Genomic DNA, 16,959 nt, shown 5'->3' with positions numbered 1-16,959 from the left:
GTCAGCACGGTAGCCAGGCCTTCCCTCGGCTCGAATCCAATGCCAATGTAGTGCTTCAAATGCAGCCCAGTAGCCAGATACCACTGGATATGAACCCATCTAATCATCCATATCATATCCCCGATCAGGTCAGATATCCCCAGAAATCTCCAGAGATATCTCAATCAAAATGCTCCGCCACATGATGCGCAACAGCAGCCTCATCACCTTCAAACACCTCACAAACCGGACACCGAATGACCCCTGCATCTGCAGTACCTCCCCCATCCACAGCAGGCCTTTCATCCAGATCATTCATACTCTGGTCAACAACCCTCCCCTTCCTCCCTCTCTGCCTCCCTCCATATCCTGGAGTAACATACGCATCCAACCCGACACTCTCCACCGGCACCTCTCCGTCATCCCCTCCACCACCCCGATACCCTCTCCCCCTCCCTCTCCTCCCACCTCTTCCTCTCCCTCCCCAAGACCTTCCCTGATCCAGCACCCCTTCCTCAGAGACCATACCACCTTCACCAATATTAGAATTAGAATTAAAATCATGACTCATGGATTGTACTCTCCCCACCCTCCCATCCACCAACCGAACTTTAATCCCCCTCGGATGATTCCCCCGCGTGAGTACCTCGCCCACAATACCACTGACGGTGCGGCCGGTGGGTTGGTCTTTTTTTAGCACGATGTGGACACCGGCGCCGGGGCGGACGTGTTGGGTTGTGGGGGGCATTTTGCTTTTCTTTTTTCTTCCCTTGATGTATTTAGTTGTGTTTGGGGGGATGAGCAGTTGTGTTGGGATGGGTTTTGATAAGATTGTGGTGAGATGTGGAGATTAAAGGCACGTGATTTGTGTGATGTGATTGGTGGACCTAAAGATTATTTTAGATGGATTATACAAGGCAGTGAGTGAATTGGAGGACTGGGTGATGATGGTATACTCTACGATCAGTAGATATTTATTACATTAGTGAATAGTATCATTATAAGAGTTAGATTCTATAGCCGTGGAGAAACTTAAGTACGAGCTATTGTGCGCATCTTCAGTTCCGAATATTGCATGTATACTAGCAATCAACTCAATACAGCTCATGAAGTGAATATTTCCAAGATGCATTTATTCATCATAAGACAAAGCAATTCAACCATATCATGTAGTATTTGTAAGGGTCATCTCTGCTACTGCACCACCACATCCACCACCGCCCCCTTCTTCTCCTCCAGCACCACCCTCACCCCCTCCCTCAACGCCTCATCCAACTCCCTCACACTTTTGACTCTGGTCGCCCACAAATTCCCATTCGCCGCTGCCTTTGCAATTCCCCCATAATCCGGCCCATCTTCTACCAACGATATTCCCAACTCCTTACTCGACAGGCTCGCCGCCTCACCCCCCGGATGCACATCCACCAAACACTGCCTCGTGGCATTCCACCCCCCGTTATTCAAAATCACAGTCAAAAACGGACATCCATACCGATGACTAGCCCAGTAGACTGCCGACGGGACCGAAAAGATAAAGCTGCCGTCGCCAGTGATATTGCATATAAACGGGGAGCTAGTATCAGATTTAACGCGCACATCTGGTCGATTCGAGATATCGTACCGCGTCGTAGCCAGTTTCACACCGATAGAGGCGCCCCCGGCCCATCCCAGACCACTGCCTCCTTTGGTTAGGTGTGATCCCGGACGGGTGAGTTGCAACTGCTCGGTCATGGCGACTTGATTGGTGACGGAGTCGGTGACGAAGATGGTATCGGTTGGCACGAGCTCGCAGATGCGACTGCAGAGGAAGTCTACGCTGCAGGGTGCATCTGGAGTATCTCGGAGCTTCGCTGCTCGGGCGTCGATGCGGGCGCGGCCTTCTGCGTGGGCGGTGCGTTGGGTCTCACGTCGATCGGTCCAGGTAGTCTGGATCTCCGTGAGACGAGGCGAGGAGGTGATGTGTGCGTTGAGTTGGGTGAGTGCCAGCCCTGTGTCGGCGTGGAAGGTGGCTGCTGCGCCGATGTCGAACATGTTCATGCGTTCTTTGCGCGGGTCGAGGTCAATGTGGAAAATGACTGCGTCCGGGGAGGGGTGGATTCGACGGGGGATCCAGGGCACGTCGGCGTCGAGGACGAGGATCACGTCGGCGGATTGCACAGCCGGTGCAGCGCCGGTTCCTCTTGTGACGCAGGCTGGGTGCGTAGCTGGGAAGCAGACTTCGCGCAGCTCGGAGTCGAAGACCCGCAGGCCGTGGACGGTGTCGGCCAGTTTGATCAGTTCCTGGACGGCGCTGTGGTTCCGGCCCAGGTATCCGGTCACGACTAGTGGGGACTTTGCATTCAGCAGTGCGCTTCCGATGAGTTCCACTGCTTGCGGGGATAGAGATCCCAGGTGACAGGAGGGGATGGGTTTGGGACGGGCCTGTAGGCTCGGCACTGGTGTGGCGAGGATCTCGCGCGTGGCTGTGAGGTACACTGGGCCAGGGGAGCCAGTGGTGGCCATGAGAACGGCGCGATGCACCAGACTCCCGACATTATGGGGGGACTTGATCTCCGCGCTGAAGCGACTGTAGGGTGCCACGAGGGCGGACTGGTCGCGGATATCTTGGTACCACTGGACGTGCTCGGAGCGCGACCCCGGGGCTTCACCCAGCAGGGTGGACGGAGCGACACCAGCGAAGATCACCACTGGGGCGCGTCCGCTGGATGCATTGTGCAGGCCTTGACCAAGCGCGGCAGTCCCCACGTCCACGTGGGCGATCACACAGGCCGGTTTGTGGCTCATTCGGGCATATCCATCGGCGGCGGACATGGCCACGAACTAGGCGATCAGCATGGCTGCATGAGCTGTGATGGATATGTAGGTAACATACCTCATGTTGGAACAGGACCATCTTGGGGTACTGCTTGGCCGGGTCATTTTGACGGCGCACATAGGCCTCGATGATGCTGGGATGATCCGAGCCAAGCACGGTGAAGAGATAGTCGACGCCAGCCTGTCGGTGTCAGATAGCCTCTAGTAACTAGACAAAAGAGGGCATCTACCTCAGCCAGTGCTTCTAGAAAGGCATCCGCCACAGTATGAGCAGCCTCGACCGTAGTGTTCTGTGTCATTTTGCAATCAAAGTGTTTGCGAAATGAGCTGCAATGTCTGTAGCCCCGCCTCTTTATGCTGCCACATCATGCATTGACTAATGCGTGTTCACCAGTCTAACAGGAGGAGATGTATTGGTATTACACTAGGAACAAATCCTTCTTCAAGTCAGCGACTCCACCATCCAAGCAGCATCCTGGCGTCTTGGCACCGGCCATCGACCCATCAATCTCAGCCTTCAGGGCGAGTGGGGACTGGACAGTGGACACGGGTGGACGACAGGCTAATTTCTCACTAACGGACGGCCGGACAACATCCGAACCACAGAATGGACAGTGGCTGCGCTGAACTGGTGCCAAGACCAGGGTCAGCCTTGGGGGAGACTAATAAGAGTGAAACCAATGGGCTGGACAGAGACATTATTGTGTGTGTTGTGTGAATAAGAATGAGGACGTGTCAATACCAGGCCTAGCATCACGGATGCGCCGCTTCACTGCGCATGCTAATGCCCGTCTTCACGATGATCTGGTTCTTCGCAATCGGCCCCTGACTCCCCATACTATCTGCATCGTCATCATCATCATCACCCAAACCAACATCCACATCCCTTGTTCCATTCCCCGACCGCGACCCCAACCGACTCATCTGATATCCCGGCCTCGTCCGACTCCGACTCTTCCTCGACCCATTCGACATGGACCCAAACAACCCAGGTAACACCTTCTGAATCGGATGTTTCAAGAACGGCAAGCACGCACAAATAATCCCCGTATTAGCCTCCACGGCACTCCACAGCAACGCATCAAACGACCCCCAGGTCGGATCCGTAGTCGTCGTACTCTTCTCCATGGCCCACATGCGAATCACACTCGTCACACAGACGAATAATCCCATGCAGAAGACCAGCATGACTCCGATCTTCCGGATCCGGTCGAGTTGCAGCTGCGCTAATACCGGCAGGGGCATCAGACACACCCAGATATCCATCAGGGTGTTGTACCCCGCCCAGGACCAGCGGAAGCTGGCGTTGTGGACACATTTCTTGGGGATGTGCTTGTCCCAGCTGGCGCGGACGGGGATGCATTGGAAGATGGTGGCGATGACGAAGCCGAAGGTGCTGGAGACGACGAGGCCGATGGTGATCCAGCTGATGAGGCGGAAGGTTCGGTTGGGGAAGATGCGGAGGTAGAAGGCGAGGAAGGAGAGTTTGTTCAGACAGAGGATGAGTTTGTATAGGATTTGGAATAGCCAGAAGAACTTTCGAATGTTAGCTAGGCATGATGCAACAGAATATAGATAGATCACCTTCAAAGCGACAACAATGTTGCCGCCGGATTTGACGACATCAGCTTTGTGTCTGCCGAATGCATAGTGACATGCTGGATGAATCAGTAATGAGGAGTGGGAGTGGATGTCATAGGGAAAACATACCCAAGTCACCCATAACAGTATTGACAATCTGCACGGCCTATCACTGTGTCAGTAGATTTCTTCTATCAATACTGGGTACCTACCATCGAGAAAGCAATGATCCCATCATCTGCAGCGAGCCTGCGCTGGGCATGAATCTTCCATGCCAGGCGACATGCCACCAGAACGAACGCAATGCACGTCAAGACGGCCGTGGCCTTGACAAAAATGGGGCCTTTGTCCGGGACACCTAGCGAACTTTCCACCATGGCGATGATCGCCTGGCCAGGCGGTAGAAAGGCAAGGACAGATGCGAAAGGAAGGAAAATGAAGACAAAACAAACGAAAGTAAAGCGAGTGTACGGGTATAAAGGAGCGAAGCGTCAAAAGACAATTTCTCTAGGAAATGTTCACACGGGTACCATATGCAGCAGCACGCTCCATAGTCACTCAATCCCTGCCTCACAGAAATTAACAGTTCTAGTTCACCACAAAACAATCCGACAGGGATCTTTGATTGCCATGCCGAGATCTCCCGGAAATTTTACTGCTGCACGGGATCCTCATCGCTGCTAGAGAAATCCAGAGGATTTGTCTAAGCTTTACTAGTTATGCGGCCATGCATGCCGAGGCCTAATCTGCTGTTAGCATGTAATCCTGGCGGCCTGGAAGGATGTACTTGGCTTCTTGCAGGAGCTAGCCCTCCATCGTCTGCCTGTGTCAGGAGTTCGCACAATCTAGGGCTCACGTACATACGGAGTTAGCAATCCTATGGATAATAGTGCGTGTATGTATCATATCTCATCAGACTATGAGTGGTCTTGGCATAATTAGTTTAATTTGGTGATGGTGGGTCGGTGATGGCGCCAGCTAGAATAACGCATCTTATGATCTTAGACCCGGAAAGACCCCGATACGAGGATCCTCAGACCGGAGAGGAGACCCAAACAGTTAATGTTGGCAAATTAAGGGAAGATTACTATGTGCTATGTTACAAAAAGGTCATAATCTCCGTGTCAATAGCATATGGCCGGATGTTCTCACGGTTGGTGGCAGATACCCTGCTAGGATGTGATGGTGTAATCACAATAACGACTGTAATTGGATATTTTTCAAACTCCCAGATATCGTCTAATCCTGTCTGATTTAAGTTCTCACCAGCAGGGGTTTGCACCGCCCCAGCAAGTATAGTTATAGAGACAGGAAGCTTGGTCAGCTGTGTAAAGTCGGGCCAGGACGAAGGAGGTACAGGATAAGAGTCTCTGAATTGTGGATTGTGCAGGGTATGGCCTGATGTATACGACGACATTGTTCATGTTCTTCTACAGTCTAGACAATTGTTTGTAATGCTGTGGGTTAGCAGTCAATTTCTCATTTGTGAAAGACTTCGATACTAGCAATGTCATTAGTTGAATGACCCTAAGTGGGTCAGAGTCTGAGAAAGATGCACCGAAATCTGCTAAGCACTAAAACATGTCGAATACACACCTAGTAATATTGGTAGTGCCCTAACAGGCTAACAGTTGGTTGCATTATCATGAGACATAAGTTTAAAGTAGTCACCATGCCAAGATGTACCAAATTAGCTCGGGCCAACCATGATGAGCTTGGCCCCGCTTAACTCGATCGCAATTATCACATAATTACATCTATTGACTACTTAGCCTACAATTGAAACCGGAAATCCGGATGGGCATCTCCGAGATCATCTGCCGCCTGCACCATCTCTGGTGCCTCCTCCTTGGCCGGCTGCCTGTCCCTGCGGCGATTCTCGGCTTGCAAGGCGAAAAAGTACACGGTGCACGCCAGCCCGGCCACCACCGCAAAGGCCAGTCCAACCCCGAATCCGGTTGGGTATTTCGGGGATTCGCTGGTGATGAAGACATTGCCGGACACAAAGGCACCGCAGTTGCCAAATGCAGGAAGCAGACCCATCCCGACACTGCGCTTCACGCCTTTGCCCAGGTTGACGCATAACCACACCACGATCGTAGACATCATGATGAACGCTCCGGATGCGACGAAAAATATCCCCATGTAGCGAACACCAGCAGAAGGCACCTGCGCGAGCTCGACGCTCCAGCCGATGATGGTCAAGACGGAGCCGAATACCGTGAACAGGAACCGGTGTCGCAAATGGTCACTCAGCCAGGCGCAAGACAGGGTTAGCACGAAGGCGACGGCATAAACCGGAATGGTGTGTTCCTGAGCGGAGCGACTAGTCCATCCAAGATCCTTCAGGATGGTCGGCTGAAAGCTCACGAGAGAGCTGGCGCTCTCTTCGGCCCCAATGTATCCCAACACGCTGAGTCCAGTTAGTCAACAGCGCAATTGCAGAATAATAGTTACCCACCAGATCCAGATCTTCCAGTCAGCAGCCATGCTGATCACCCGTTTGAACGAAATAGGGTCGTCACGAACACTTCCTCCATCAGCCTTCAGCCGTGCCAGGAGCAAAGTCTTCTCCTCGGCTGTCAGGAAGGTGGCGTCTTCGGGAAACGGAACCACAATCCAGTAGCAGATGAGACTGACGCCCATGGTGATGATGGCCTCGATCAAGAAGAGCCTAAACTGTAAGAAAGTGGACAAACCTGTACGTGGGCGAACTTACCAACGCCACCCCTTGTATCCGTCCAGATTCAGAGGTGTTAAAAGACTCGAGAAAAGCTATGGCGCGTCAGAATTGGTCGCGATGTCTCTTGGACATTGGTACTAACCCCGTTGAAAGCTCCTGCGGCCATATTCGCACTAAAAAAGATGGCGTATCGTCGAAGGAACTCATCGCGCTTATAGTAACTTCCGATCAGGTATGCGCAGCCTAATCACTTATCAGCCACCATCTCTCAAGACACAGTAATGATTGTACACCCACCTGGAACAAATCCAGCCTCACACATTCCCATGAAAAAGCGGCAAGCGATAAGTCTAGTCGCGGTCTTGACGAGACCCTGGCCCATCACGAAAAGCCCTACCGTACGACACCTATTAGCAGACACAATCATCAGATACCGTCAGTCAACTTACCCCATGTAAACATATACAGCACCAGCATCTTCGGTCCAAATTTCTTAACTAGCAAATTTGCCGGCATGCCAAAAATCACGTATGCGACAGTAAACATGGTGACGGCCAAATTGTATTTATTCCCGACGAGGTGCAATTCCTTGCTCATGCCTGCAATCTTCGCATTTCTACCAACGTCTGCTCGTTAACTCTGCTTAACTTCAGATACAGTGGCAGACGAGAGTTCTCACCCGATATTCGATCGGTCCATAAAGGACACCAGGAACAGGAACCATAACGCCGGGATGACTCTCCAATCCAGCTTTCGCAGAAGCTTCTTCTCCAAAGCCGGGTCGATGTTATCGCCAGACGAGGCTTCCAACACCTGTGGCTCAACGCCAGACTTCTCCGTCTCCATGATGTTTCTCAGTTTTTGTGTATTGGAAGGGAAAGGATGCAAAGTGTAGAGTCTGGGCCTCCACACTGCGGGACACCCCTGTTTTTGTAAAGAAACGCAGCAGGGATAAAATCTCGGAAAGTCCGAGCGGCAAAGGAAGAAAAAGAAATTAACCTGCCGGTAAATCTACAGGAAAGTCAGTCCTGAAGCAAATGCATCTCTGACGGGGGGGTTAGGGTAGAGATTGGCCCATTGTGGATTACAGCTAACGGCCTGATGCGGTACGGTAAGTAATGGCGCTGTTCAGCTGGTAAAACTGGCTCCGCTTAGCGCGCCCCACGCCAATATACTAAGTTGATAGTACAACATGGCATTTTTTTTTGAATCACGGAATAAGCCCTGGATTGGTCTGGCCTTTCGGCGGTAGAGGAAATGGAGAGGAGTAGCCAGGACTGAGCACTTGAGTTGGGTTAATATGGCACTCTCCTAATTAGGAAGGTTGCCGGAGCCTTTCCCATCGCTCAATACCAATCGGCATCTGTTTCCTGCACGACGAATTCCGTCCGGGACGCCTAAATGCGACTTTCTGAACATTTGGCCAGATGGGTGGCCTAAAGGCACTATGTGCACGGCAATGTACTTAGAAACAATGGCGATCCAGCTCATTATTTCAAAATCTTAAATGGAAATCCAAAGGCCCTGAATATACTTGTTCTCTAGTCACTCTTGTAAGTAACAATCAGCTGCACAACAGTGGATTTATCTCCACGTGCTGCAGGGCATTTGTTATTATCCGCGTATTGCACTTATAGTAGCTTCACGGACCAAGGTGGGCGCTATACATGCAGGCCTAACACGTGGTGTTTGTAACGTGCTCACTGAAGGAAGTGGGTACCACTTCATGCAACTGAAATCAATAGTAGCACTAAACCATTGTTACTCCCGTCCTTCATAGCTTTAGCAACCATCTCCCTCTCCTTTCCTCTCTCGTCCTTCTCTGTGTGGCGGGTTGTTTAAGGTTTCCCATTGCGAAAATGGTGCAGCAGTAGGGAATGATGCGGAGCAATACAAACATCACTTGCCCCAGACACAAACAGAGAGCATTATTTATAACAGAGGACTTCACACCTGCTGTAATTTACCTGATAGCCATGATTATGTCGACTCGTGTCAAGATACGCTGCCAAACAGAGGAAACCTGTCGTATAACCGTGTCTTCTGCGACTCACAACACACATAATTGACCATCCAAACAATGCAACGAACATCTTAATCTTGTATATTGGCCATCGCAGAGTTGGGAGAATTTGAGTTGATGCACCAACTCCATATTGTAAGGGGGGATGCTACTGCTATACCGGCCAGACTGCCTCTACACCGGCCTCCGCTCATGCCACACCCTACCGCCTACTATTTTATCTTATATCTACCTGAGTCATTGATTCTGCACCTACTTCAGGAGGCAAAAATTGTTTTCACTGCCTATGAAACTACTACTGCCTGCCAATTTACATTCTTTGCTGCCTAAGGCATACGTCGGGCAAGAATTGAGAGAAAATAGCAGGTGGTAGGGGTTCTGCATGTACTAGAAACAAGCCTTAATCTTCTACGGTAGGCGGCATGGCATGAGCCGAGGCTGATGGAATGTGAATGTCTTCGGCGTCTAGACTAACTTGCCGAGCCTTATGTTCGGCAAAAATTACAGTATTCCGTGCAACAGTCCTCCTCCATCTAGTGCACCAGTTATCTCCATAATCATCTCCAAATTCCTCACCAATATTCGACATCCTACAAGGCTACAACACCATGGCTGCCAAGTTCGCCATCAAGTCTCTAGACCATTTGGTCCTGACGGTCCGATCCATCCCCACATCCGTTGCATTCTATACCAATCACCTGGGAATGAAACACGAAGTCTTCACCTCACCTAGTAGTCCAGATATTCAGCGGTAAGGCTGAGCTCCATAGTCTGCTCATTCCTACATCTACCCTACTAATGATCATTCTCAGACACGCGCTTCTGTTCGGCTCCCAGAAAATCAACCTGCACCAGAGCGGGAAGGAGTTCGAGCCCAAGGCTCAAAATGTCCTACCAGGAAGCGCCGACCTGTGCTTTCTGACGGACACCAAAGTGGAGAATGTTCTCCAAGCTTTCGAGGAAGCCAAAATTGATGTCCTCGAAGGGAATAAAGTCGTCGAACGCACGGGTGCGATGGGGAAGATTCGGAGTGTTTATGTGCGTGATCCCGACGGGAACTTGATTGAGTATGTATCATGTTTTGATCTTCTATCTCTGCCGATGTTAATTGATAATGTAGGATCTCGAACTACTGCTAAGATAGCTAGATACTCTTCCTCTCGAGCATTGAATTACGGAGTAGATAGCGGGGTAATTCATAAGCATGCATATGATTAGTCATGTGATGCATAATACACACTTGTGCATACATGTGAAATGTTGATAATTTCCTTTGTTTCTTCCGAGTTAATGCATTCTAACATCAAATTCTTACTGCAACTAGCAGGATGATGAACATCGCTTCAAATGCCACTTTAATAGGCTAAGTCAGATACACACATGGCTTCGTAAAAAGTTTTCTCAATCCGTTCAAAGTCTCAATCCCATCATTTCTTGGGCGCCTCCACAAAGCCGGGGAAGCAGTCCTGCAGGGTCTTGTTGTGCTTGTTGGCAGCATGCTCAGTCAAGGCCGGTGCACGAGTAGTCTTGAGGAAAGTCGTCCTGCAAGTCTGGCAGATGATATCCTTGGCCGCTTCGTTCTGTAGTCCCTGCGTAAGCATGATCGTCGGAGATTCCCCTCCCATACATTTCTCTCTACAACAGACTGCGACACCACCCTACAAAGCTACCCCCATTCAAAGTTCACATGATCAATCAAAACACAAATAGAGGATACATACGCTCTTCAACTGCGACTTGCCGCCAGCCTTGGTGTCCTTGGCGTTGCGCTCACGCTTGGAGGCGGCTTTGGCTCCCTGTGGATGATCTCATGTTAAGTCTGATAAGGCGCAATCAAGTCGCTGGTCGCTTCGCTCTAGGAGGAAGGACTTCGCGTGGGGTCAGCAACAAGAAGAAGCTTACGTTTCCCATGGTGAATGTGGTGGTTAGTAAATAAGATGATGGAGATCGGTGTTATGATGTGGGGGTGAGGATCAAGGAAAGGGGAAATTTTCAGATTTATATCTTCGTCCCTTTTTTGCCTCTTTTTTTTTGGGCGGGCGCTTTGACACGCTAAGCCCGGCCGGGCCTGGACCGTGACTGGTCTCGTGGCTGGTCGTTGATTGGTTAGTCCCTGGCACGTGTTTTGCTTGTTTGCACTGTTGCCTCAGGCAACGAGACAATGTGCCATGGATTGCGACGAGCCATACTCTGGTTGTGCACATATCGTATCTGATTTGGGTGGTTTGGGGCCTATCAATGCATAATCATAGAAAGGTTAGTACTTTGTATTTACTAGAAGTCTGTTTGACCATTCGAGGAAATTTTTGGTTGACCCTGTGGCTGTAGTAAAAATAACTGCCTGGGATTATATATATCCAGTGATAGGTGTAGTAGTACTCACTTTGTGACCACCAACGCCAGCTCGTTGGAGCTACTGTACTATCCATGGTACTCATTAATTTGCTGACCACCACCTGACAATCACCTCGAACAAGCTACTTCTCCATTGCTCCGGAATCCCTGTATGTCAGATGCCACTGGCGCGTGGATGCGTCTATATTTCTTCCCGGCTTCCCTTTCTTATCACCCGTGCAATCAATTATCTGTGTCAATTGGCGCTTGATGTGGCTGTCTCACTGACCAGGACACTTGCGATATGATGTTGTACAACTCAATTGAGACTATGTGCATCGATCAGATGCAATCAAATGTGCTACGGGATACCTCAACTAGCGCATCACTATTCTCATGGCCGTCTCGGTTCAGTGAACTTTAACTCGCAACAATCTGACAGTCCCCTCAATCCCACTGCCCTAATTGGAGCTGGCAAAGATAGCGAATCCCGAATGATTCGTTCAGTTCGAATTACCCCTCCCGAGCTCATATGGCGAATATAGCGCCATTTGAGCCACGATAAACTCTCTATGCACCGGCCAATCTGCGGCGCGGAGAGTAGCGCCCGGGCCATCTCCGCACTCCGAGGCTTCTCCTATCCACGATAACCCTCCATCAGCAGAGATAAATGCCGCAGCCTGAGGCTAACCGGGCATGATATTTCTATCCTACTCTTCTCCTCATGACTGCTGCTGTCGTTTGAACCCAACGCGCCCCTAGGTATTTCACCATGTTGCCATCAAGCGATGATATCGCCAAATTCATTTCCATCGCCCCGAACGCTACCGAAGGGAAGGCGCTTATCTTCTTGCAGGTATGCAATACAGACAGTTAAGCTTTTGCCAAGTCCTAACATTGCACCCAACAGAAAGCGAGCTCTCTCGATGAGGCCCTCAATTGGTTTTACGAGAACCCCGACAGATTCTCAAATACCGCCGTTGCTAGCGGGCCTGACGTGATGGTTCAGAGCGTGGATACAACCGTTCAAGCACTCCCCCCATCATATGAATCGCACGTCAGTCCCGTGCGCGGAGCAGAGCATGCTCCCCATCAGAATGTTGTCACTAAAGCTGGTGATGTTCGAGCTAAGGATGAGGTACGCCTGAACACCAGAATATGTGCGACTCATCTAACATCACCGGCTATGTAGCAAGAAATGCAGAACCGACTCTTGGACATCCAGCTCAAAGCCCAGATCTACAACAGCGATATTGAGCCGGAACACGAGGCCAGTGACTTCATGGCCTGTACGTGCGAAATCCATGAATACAAGCGGCGAAAAGCAAAACGCGTCGATGTGCAGGAGATGTGGTCTAAAGCAGTGATGTATCCCGGTTTGTACCGTCGCCTCTGACTTGGACATACTACAAGAACTAATGTGATATATATGGCATGGACAGGAGAGAAGGCGTATCACGACTCTTACCAGTCATCTGTCTTCTCTCATAATCCGTATATCCGAATCCCTTCGGCATACGGGATTGCTTACTCGACCATGCTACGTCCAGATGCGACACGATACACCAACTCCGTCCGACAGACTATTGCCCTGAACGCGACACTGAACAAGAAAGCGCAAGCCACCATCGATGCCATGGAGCCACAATGCGATATCTGGACATTGGATGAACCCGCTACCTCACAGGCTCCTCCCCCAACAAGCCCCATAGGAGCATTGAAATCGTCCAAATTATCAAACTTCAAGCGGGCTCTGTCCATCTCGTCATTGCAGAAATCATCGTCCAAAACCGAGGAAATGTATACTCGCGCGCGTGAGCTCCGTCAGGCGATTCTGGAGGAAGAAAACGGTCGCTGGCCAGACCCCGAGTGGCGTCAAATCGTAGCAGTTTATCAAGAGAAAGTGGGCATGAAGCGGGAAATCTCCGACCTACGAGCCAAACGCCCGATTCAGTACCTTCATCTGCTCCGGGCAGGATACTTCGAACCCATTCCAGTAGCATGGGCAACTCGCGCATCCAACCCGTTGAAGTTCCGCATCGACGCTCCCGCTGGGTGGCGGGGGATCACTCCGGCGTGGAGAGGGTACGAGTATACGGCTGAGGAGCGTCTATACTGGGTGCTGAACCATCGAGAGGGAAGCACGGGAACTCGCATGAAGCCAGATATTATATCCGCTCTGGAGATGGCTCGTGCCAGGATGGCCACTGCTGTTGAGCCCCCTCCGGTGTACTACTCTATGGACGATACCTTTCGTGTTCAGCGTTTGCCGGAAAGTTACTCCCTGCAGGTGATGCCGCCTCCGTTTGTACCGTTCGATCTTCCAGAATCGACGACAGATAATACGATGATCTTACTGGACGTTTCGGGATCAATGGACTTTGAACCCCTTCGACCACTGTACACTCAGTACTTGGTGACCGGGTTCGGCCGTTCTAATCAGCCTAAAAACAAGGGTAAGTAGCCCATCAATTTACCAGTTATAGTTTTCTGACCCGGTATAGACGTTGCAAAAGCAATCATCCGCCGCTTCACAGACGCAATGTCCGTCCACGACCACAACGTCCACGGGTACCAGCTCGTCACCTTCGCCAACAAGGCCGATTACATCGGCTTCATCAACCACTCGAACTTCAACGACATGTGGAGAAAAATTAAACTCGGGGGCGGAACGCGGGTTATGACAGGTTGGCAGAAAATCAAGGATCTGCATTTCCAAAGACATTCGGAATCCGCGACCTACCACCCGGTTTATGGCTGGCAGGCCGGCCCGCAGACCCCACTACTGCGGTTACTGCTGTTGCTTGACGGTGAGGCTACAGATATGGATGAGTTCGAGCTTGATCTGTTGGGGCTGTCGTGGGTTCATGTCACTATCTTTCTGATTGGCGTGGATGGGTGTCCGCATCACCATCGACATGCTAATGAGCTGCAGCGGATTAGCGAGGTCAATCCACATGTCTCGTTTGTGGATGCTCAGGGTAATGCGCCGGAGCGGTATGTCACACATGAGCTGTTGAAGAGGCATCTGGGGTATGATGTGCCCATGGCTGAGTTTGAGAGACTGGAGCGATGGCCGGGGAGTGCAGAGCCGCCGGTATATCAAGAGTAACTGATCACATCTACTGTTATGAGATGATTGAATGAATGATCAATGTATGTTCAATATAAGCAGCGCTCTCTATGATTATTCACATGCAATATCCGTCTATTCGCGTGAGTACAGGGGAATCTAAACAAGTTTCGCTCAATATGCCCATGCTAGTAACCGCTCCACCAAAACATTAACACAAAAGCCACCAACTCCACTCCATGAACTATCTACCGCCACTCAGGATGCTGCTGATACTGCTGCTGCTCCGGCCTCTGTCCGTCGTGGTGAACAGGAGGATGTTGATATTGCGGACCGGAATTAACATATTGAGGTCCGTTGCTCGCATACTGAGGTCCATCCCGAGGTTGATACATCTGGGAATTGTATCCGTACTCATGGTGAGGGACTTGTTGGAGGGGAGCTTGTTGGTGGGGAGAGAACTGTTGAGGATAGGGTGGTTGCTGGTGGTGCTGGCAGCAGGAGCATTGATGGTTCTGGCCTTCCTGCTTGGATCGCTTCTTCTCTTGGAATTCATTGGCAGCCCTAGTCGTGGAGTATTAGCATAAAGATCTGACGACCTGCAATGATGCACGATTGTACATACTTGGACCCTGCGCGGAGGAGGCCGTAAGCACCGGCGAGTTGGATACCAGTTTTGATGAGGCCCATGGTGATTAATCTATTGATTATTGGTAGATAGAATATTGATAGAATGGACTCTTAGGAATATGCTTTGAATGCAATAGAAGAATTGATGTTGTTGTTGATGAACAACTATCTACTCCGGCCAAACATCCAGTCTTTATCCCAAACACATGCCGATCCGTGCCCGAAACGTCAACTCTCGCGCTAACCCTACAAGTTGAAGGATCCGAATCCGCCCCCAAACTGCGGCTCGTTGGTGGAAACAGTGGACACTTTACAGCCTGACACAGCCTCATGTCACAAGAGTTAAGCTAAGATAAGTCAAGCTTCGATACCTCCAGAGACACCATTCTAATTCTACCCGAAACCGAACTGCACCTCTAACCGATTACTACAGTATCTAACTAATTATGCCCCCACGACTCAACCACCGCAAATCCACCCGTGGATGTCGGCGGTGCAAAGCTAGAAAAGTCAAGGTATCCATTTCCCTCCCTATTTCCATACCGAAGGATTACCTTCCTATATTCGGTAGATAACCGAAGTATAAGCTAATGTGCCCCAGTGCAGCGAAACCCGCCCCAAATGCCACCACTGCAATCGTCACAACCTGCCCTGCGAATATGCACCCCTAGAGCCACGGATGTACATATACCGAGATGATTCCAGTAATAGCAGCACTACATCGACATCCACATCTATATCCACATCTCTACAAATGAACAACCTACAACCCCCCCACCTCACCCCCCTAAACACCGCCTCCCTCCGCCTCCTCCACCTCTACATCACCTCCACCTCCCACACAATGGGCACCGCACAGATCCCCTCCGTGCGGAAAATGTGGGAACTTTCCGTCCCTGAAATGGCATTCGAGTATCAGCCCCTCCTCTCCACCTTACTCGCTGTGACTGCGGCGCATCGCGCACGACTTGTTCCCGCTGAAGCGGAGGAGATGAGCCGTGTACAAGGGGGGTTTATTGCAAAGGCTGTTGAGGGGCATAGAGCGGAGACGGCGAAGCTGGCATTGTATTCTTCGTCGGAAAGTGGGGACAGAGCGGGTGGTGTGACGGAGACGTTGTGTATGAATGCTATTTTAATATCGTTGTATACGCTTGCGTCGAGGTTGGAATCTGCTGGAGGAGGGGAAGGGGTGGGGTACGAGCCTCTGAATCTATGGTTGAATATGGCCAGAGGCGTACGCACCGTCGTGTCGATGGTGTATTATCGGCTGGTGGAGGAGAGGGCGCGCATTGCGCCGTTGTTGGTTGCCAGGCCGGTGGTGCATCGGGGGGATGTGGAGGTGCGGGATGGGGGGCCTAAGGGGGATATGAGTGTAGAGGGGGAGTTTAGGTTCTTGGTAGATGTGTTTCCCTGTGCAGAGGAGGGTAGTGAGGAGGTGATGAGGGTATATGTGCAGTGTGTTGGGTATTTGGAGGGCTTGTTGATGGCGGTTAGGATGGGGGAGTCCGGGTATGATATTCGGAAGCGGTTCTCGTCGTTTCCGAGTATGGTTCCCGGGGAGTTCCTGGGGTTGGTGGCGCAGCGCAGGCCAAGGGCGTTGGTTATTCTGGCGTATTTGTTTGCATTGGTTAAGGGTGCTGAGGACGTGTGGTGGTTGATGGGGATTCCGGAGATGGAGGTTCGTGGGATTGATTCTATCTTGCCGGAGGAGTGGAGGGGATTAATGAGGTGGCCGGTGGGGGTGGTTATGGGGGTGGTGGATATGAGGAATCCAGTATTATGATAATGAACAACAATGAACATCGTATACAGGTGGTAGTTGCTATGTTTATAGATTGAGAA

At 50.9% G+C, this 16,959-nt stretch overlaps 9 protein-coding genes across 9 annotated transcripts; 3 read left to right on the top strand and 6 right to left on the bottom strand.

The window, feature by feature from the left end:
• Positions 1-463: 463 nt before the first annotated feature.
• On the bottom strand, positions 464-727 carry ASPBRDRAFT_88403 (YwbE family protein; the record flags this gene model as incomplete). Its single annotated transcript, XM_067629515.1, has 1 exon — positions 464-727. A coding segment is annotated over one exon (264 nt), but the record flags the coding sequence as incomplete, so codon positions are not given.
• Positions 728-1,004: 277 nt separating this feature from the next.
• ASPBRDRAFT_178320 (uncharacterized protein) lies at positions 1,005-3,103 on the bottom strand. The gene is made up of 3 exons (XM_067619878.1): positions 3,024-3,103; positions 2,852-2,974; positions 1,005-2,799 (listed from the first exon to the last, which is right to left on the bottom strand). Exons 1-3 carry the CDS (start codon positions 3,090-3,092, stop codon positions 1,174-1,176), a joined length of 1,818 nt encoding a protein of 605 aa, XP_067479419.1. The 5' UTR covers positions 3,093-3,103; the 3' UTR covers positions 1,005-1,173.
• A 374-nt stretch (positions 3,104-3,477) lies between these two features.
• Positions 3,478-5,039, bottom strand: ASPBRDRAFT_43569 (uncharacterized protein). The gene is made up of 4 exons (XM_067625023.1): positions 4,587-5,039; positions 4,504-4,540; positions 4,378-4,451; positions 3,478-4,329 (listed from the first exon to the last, which is right to left on the bottom strand). Exons 1-4 carry the CDS (start codon positions 4,749-4,751, stop codon positions 3,547-3,549), a joined length of 1,059 nt encoding a protein of 352 aa, XP_067479418.1. The 5' UTR covers positions 4,752-5,039; the 3' UTR covers positions 3,478-3,546.
• Positions 5,040-5,994: 955 nt separating this feature from the next.
• Positions 5,995-7,959, bottom strand: ASPBRDRAFT_153249 (uncharacterized protein). Its single transcript, XM_067619358.1, has 7 exons — positions 7,737-7,959; positions 7,507-7,673; positions 7,355-7,450; positions 7,200-7,300; positions 7,094-7,149; positions 6,836-7,048; positions 5,995-6,787 (listed from the first exon to the last, which is right to left on the bottom strand). The coding sequence occupies exons 1-7, from the start codon at positions 7,901-7,903 to the stop codon at positions 6,148-6,150; spliced, it is 1,440 nt and encodes a 479-aa protein (XP_067479417.1). The 5' UTR covers positions 7,904-7,959; the 3' UTR covers positions 5,995-6,147.
• A 1,729-nt stretch (positions 7,960-9,688) lies between these two features.
• Positions 9,689-10,219, top strand: ASPBRDRAFT_196278 (VOC family protein; the record flags this gene model as incomplete). The annotated part of the gene is made up of 3 exons (XM_067620976.1): positions 9,689-9,831; positions 9,893-10,147; positions 10,201-10,219. 3 exons carry the CDS (start codon positions 9,689-9,691, stop codon positions 10,217-10,219), a joined length of 417 nt encoding a protein of 138 aa, XP_067479416.1.
• A 49-nt stretch (positions 10,220-10,268) lies between these two features.
• Positions 10,269-11,049, bottom strand: ASPBRDRAFT_43566 (uncharacterized protein). Its single transcript, XM_067625022.1, has one exon. It carries the CDS (start codon positions 10,679-10,681, stop codon positions 10,508-10,510), a length of 174 nt encoding a protein of 57 aa, XP_067479415.1. The 5' UTR covers positions 10,682-11,049; the 3' UTR covers positions 10,269-10,507.
• Positions 11,050-12,186: 1,137 nt separating this feature from the next.
• On the top strand, positions 12,187-14,526 carry ASPBRDRAFT_196276 (vWA domain-containing protein; the record flags this gene model as incomplete). Its single annotated transcript, XM_067620975.1, has 5 exons — positions 12,187-12,270; positions 12,325-12,552; positions 12,607-12,790; positions 12,857-13,870; positions 13,919-14,526. The coding sequence occupies 5 exons, from the start codon at positions 12,187-12,189 to the stop codon at positions 14,524-14,526; spliced, it is 2,118 nt and encodes a 705-aa protein (XP_067479414.1).
• A 209-nt stretch (positions 14,527-14,735) lies between these two features.
• Positions 14,736-15,177, bottom strand: ASPBRDRAFT_178307 (uncharacterized protein; the record flags this gene model as incomplete). Its single annotated transcript, XM_067619877.1, has 2 exons — positions 14,736-15,051; positions 15,113-15,177. 2 exons carry the CDS (start codon positions 15,175-15,177, stop codon positions 14,736-14,738), a joined length of 381 nt encoding a protein of 126 aa, XP_067479413.1.
• Positions 15,178-15,492: 315 nt separating this feature from the next.
• Positions 15,493-16,932, top strand: ASPBRDRAFT_178306 (Zn(II)2Cys6 transcription factor domain-containing protein). Its single transcript, XM_067619876.1, has 2 exons — positions 15,493-15,632; positions 15,719-16,932. Exons 1-2 carry the CDS (start codon positions 15,564-15,566, stop codon positions 16,898-16,900), a joined length of 1,251 nt encoding a protein of 416 aa, XP_067479412.1. The 5' UTR covers positions 15,493-15,563; the 3' UTR covers positions 16,901-16,932.
• The last annotated feature ends 27 nt before the right edge of the window (positions 16,933-16,959 follow it).

Source organism: Aspergillus brasiliensis (assembly GCF_001889945.1).
Source record: "Aspergillus brasiliensis CBS 101740 unplaced genomic scaffold ASPBRscaffold_6, whole genome shotgun sequence".
In the NCBI taxonomy this organism is placed as follows: Eukaryota; Fungi; Ascomycota; class Eurotiomycetes; order Eurotiales; family Aspergillaceae; genus Aspergillus; species Aspergillus brasiliensis.
This window is presented reverse-complemented; position numbering and strand designations above follow the sequence as displayed.

Bases quoted from the DNA above. Each gene is read 5' to 3' on its own strand.
- ASPBRDRAFT_178320 (XM_067619878.1), bottom strand. From the start codon at position 3,092: ATGACACAGAACACTACGGTCGAGGCTGCTCATACTGTGGCGGATGCC. The intron at 2,975-3,023 runs GTAGATGCCCTC...TGACACCGACAG, and splicing joins TTCTAGAAGCACTGGCTGAG to GCTGGCGTCGACTATCTCTT. The intron at 2,800-2,851 runs GTATGTTACCTA...CTGATCGCCTAG, and splicing joins TGGTCCTGTTCCAACATGAG to TTCGTGGCCATGTCCGCCGC.
- ASPBRDRAFT_43569 (XM_067625023.1), bottom strand. From the start codon at position 4,751: ATGGTGGAAAGTTCGCTAGGTGTCCCGGACAAAGGCCCCATTTTTGTC. The intron at 4,541-4,586 runs GTAGGTACCCAG...ACACAGTGATAG, and splicing joins GGATCATTGCTTTCTCGATG to GCCGTGCAGATTGTCAATAC. The intron at 4,330-4,377 runs GTGATCTATCTA...AACATTCGAAAG, and splicing joins ACATTGTTGTCGCTTTGAAG to TTCTTCTGGCTATTCCAAAT.
- ASPBRDRAFT_153249 (XM_067619358.1), bottom strand. From the start codon at position 7,903: ATGGAGACGGAGAAGTCTGGCGTTGAGCCACAGGTGTTGGAAGCCTCG. The intron at 7,451-7,506 runs GTAAGTTGACTG...GTCGTACGGTAG, and splicing joins GCTGTATATGTTTACATGGG to GGCTTTTCGTGATGGGCCAG. The intron at 7,301-7,354 runs GTGGGTGTACAA...ATAAGTGATTAG, and splicing joins TGAGGCTGGATTTGTTCCAG to GCTGCGCATACCTGATCGGA.
- ASPBRDRAFT_43566 (XM_067625022.1), bottom strand. From the start codon at position 10,681: ATGCTTACGCAGGGACTACAGAACGAAGCGGCCAAGGATATCATCTGC.
- ASPBRDRAFT_178306 (XM_067619876.1), top strand. From the start codon at position 15,564: ATGCCCCCACGACTCAACCACCGCAAATCCACCCGTGGATGTCGGCGG. The intron at 15,633-15,718 runs GTATCCATTTCC...AATGTGCCCCAG, and splicing joins GCAAAGCTAGAAAAGTCAAG to TGCAGCGAAACCCGCCCCAA.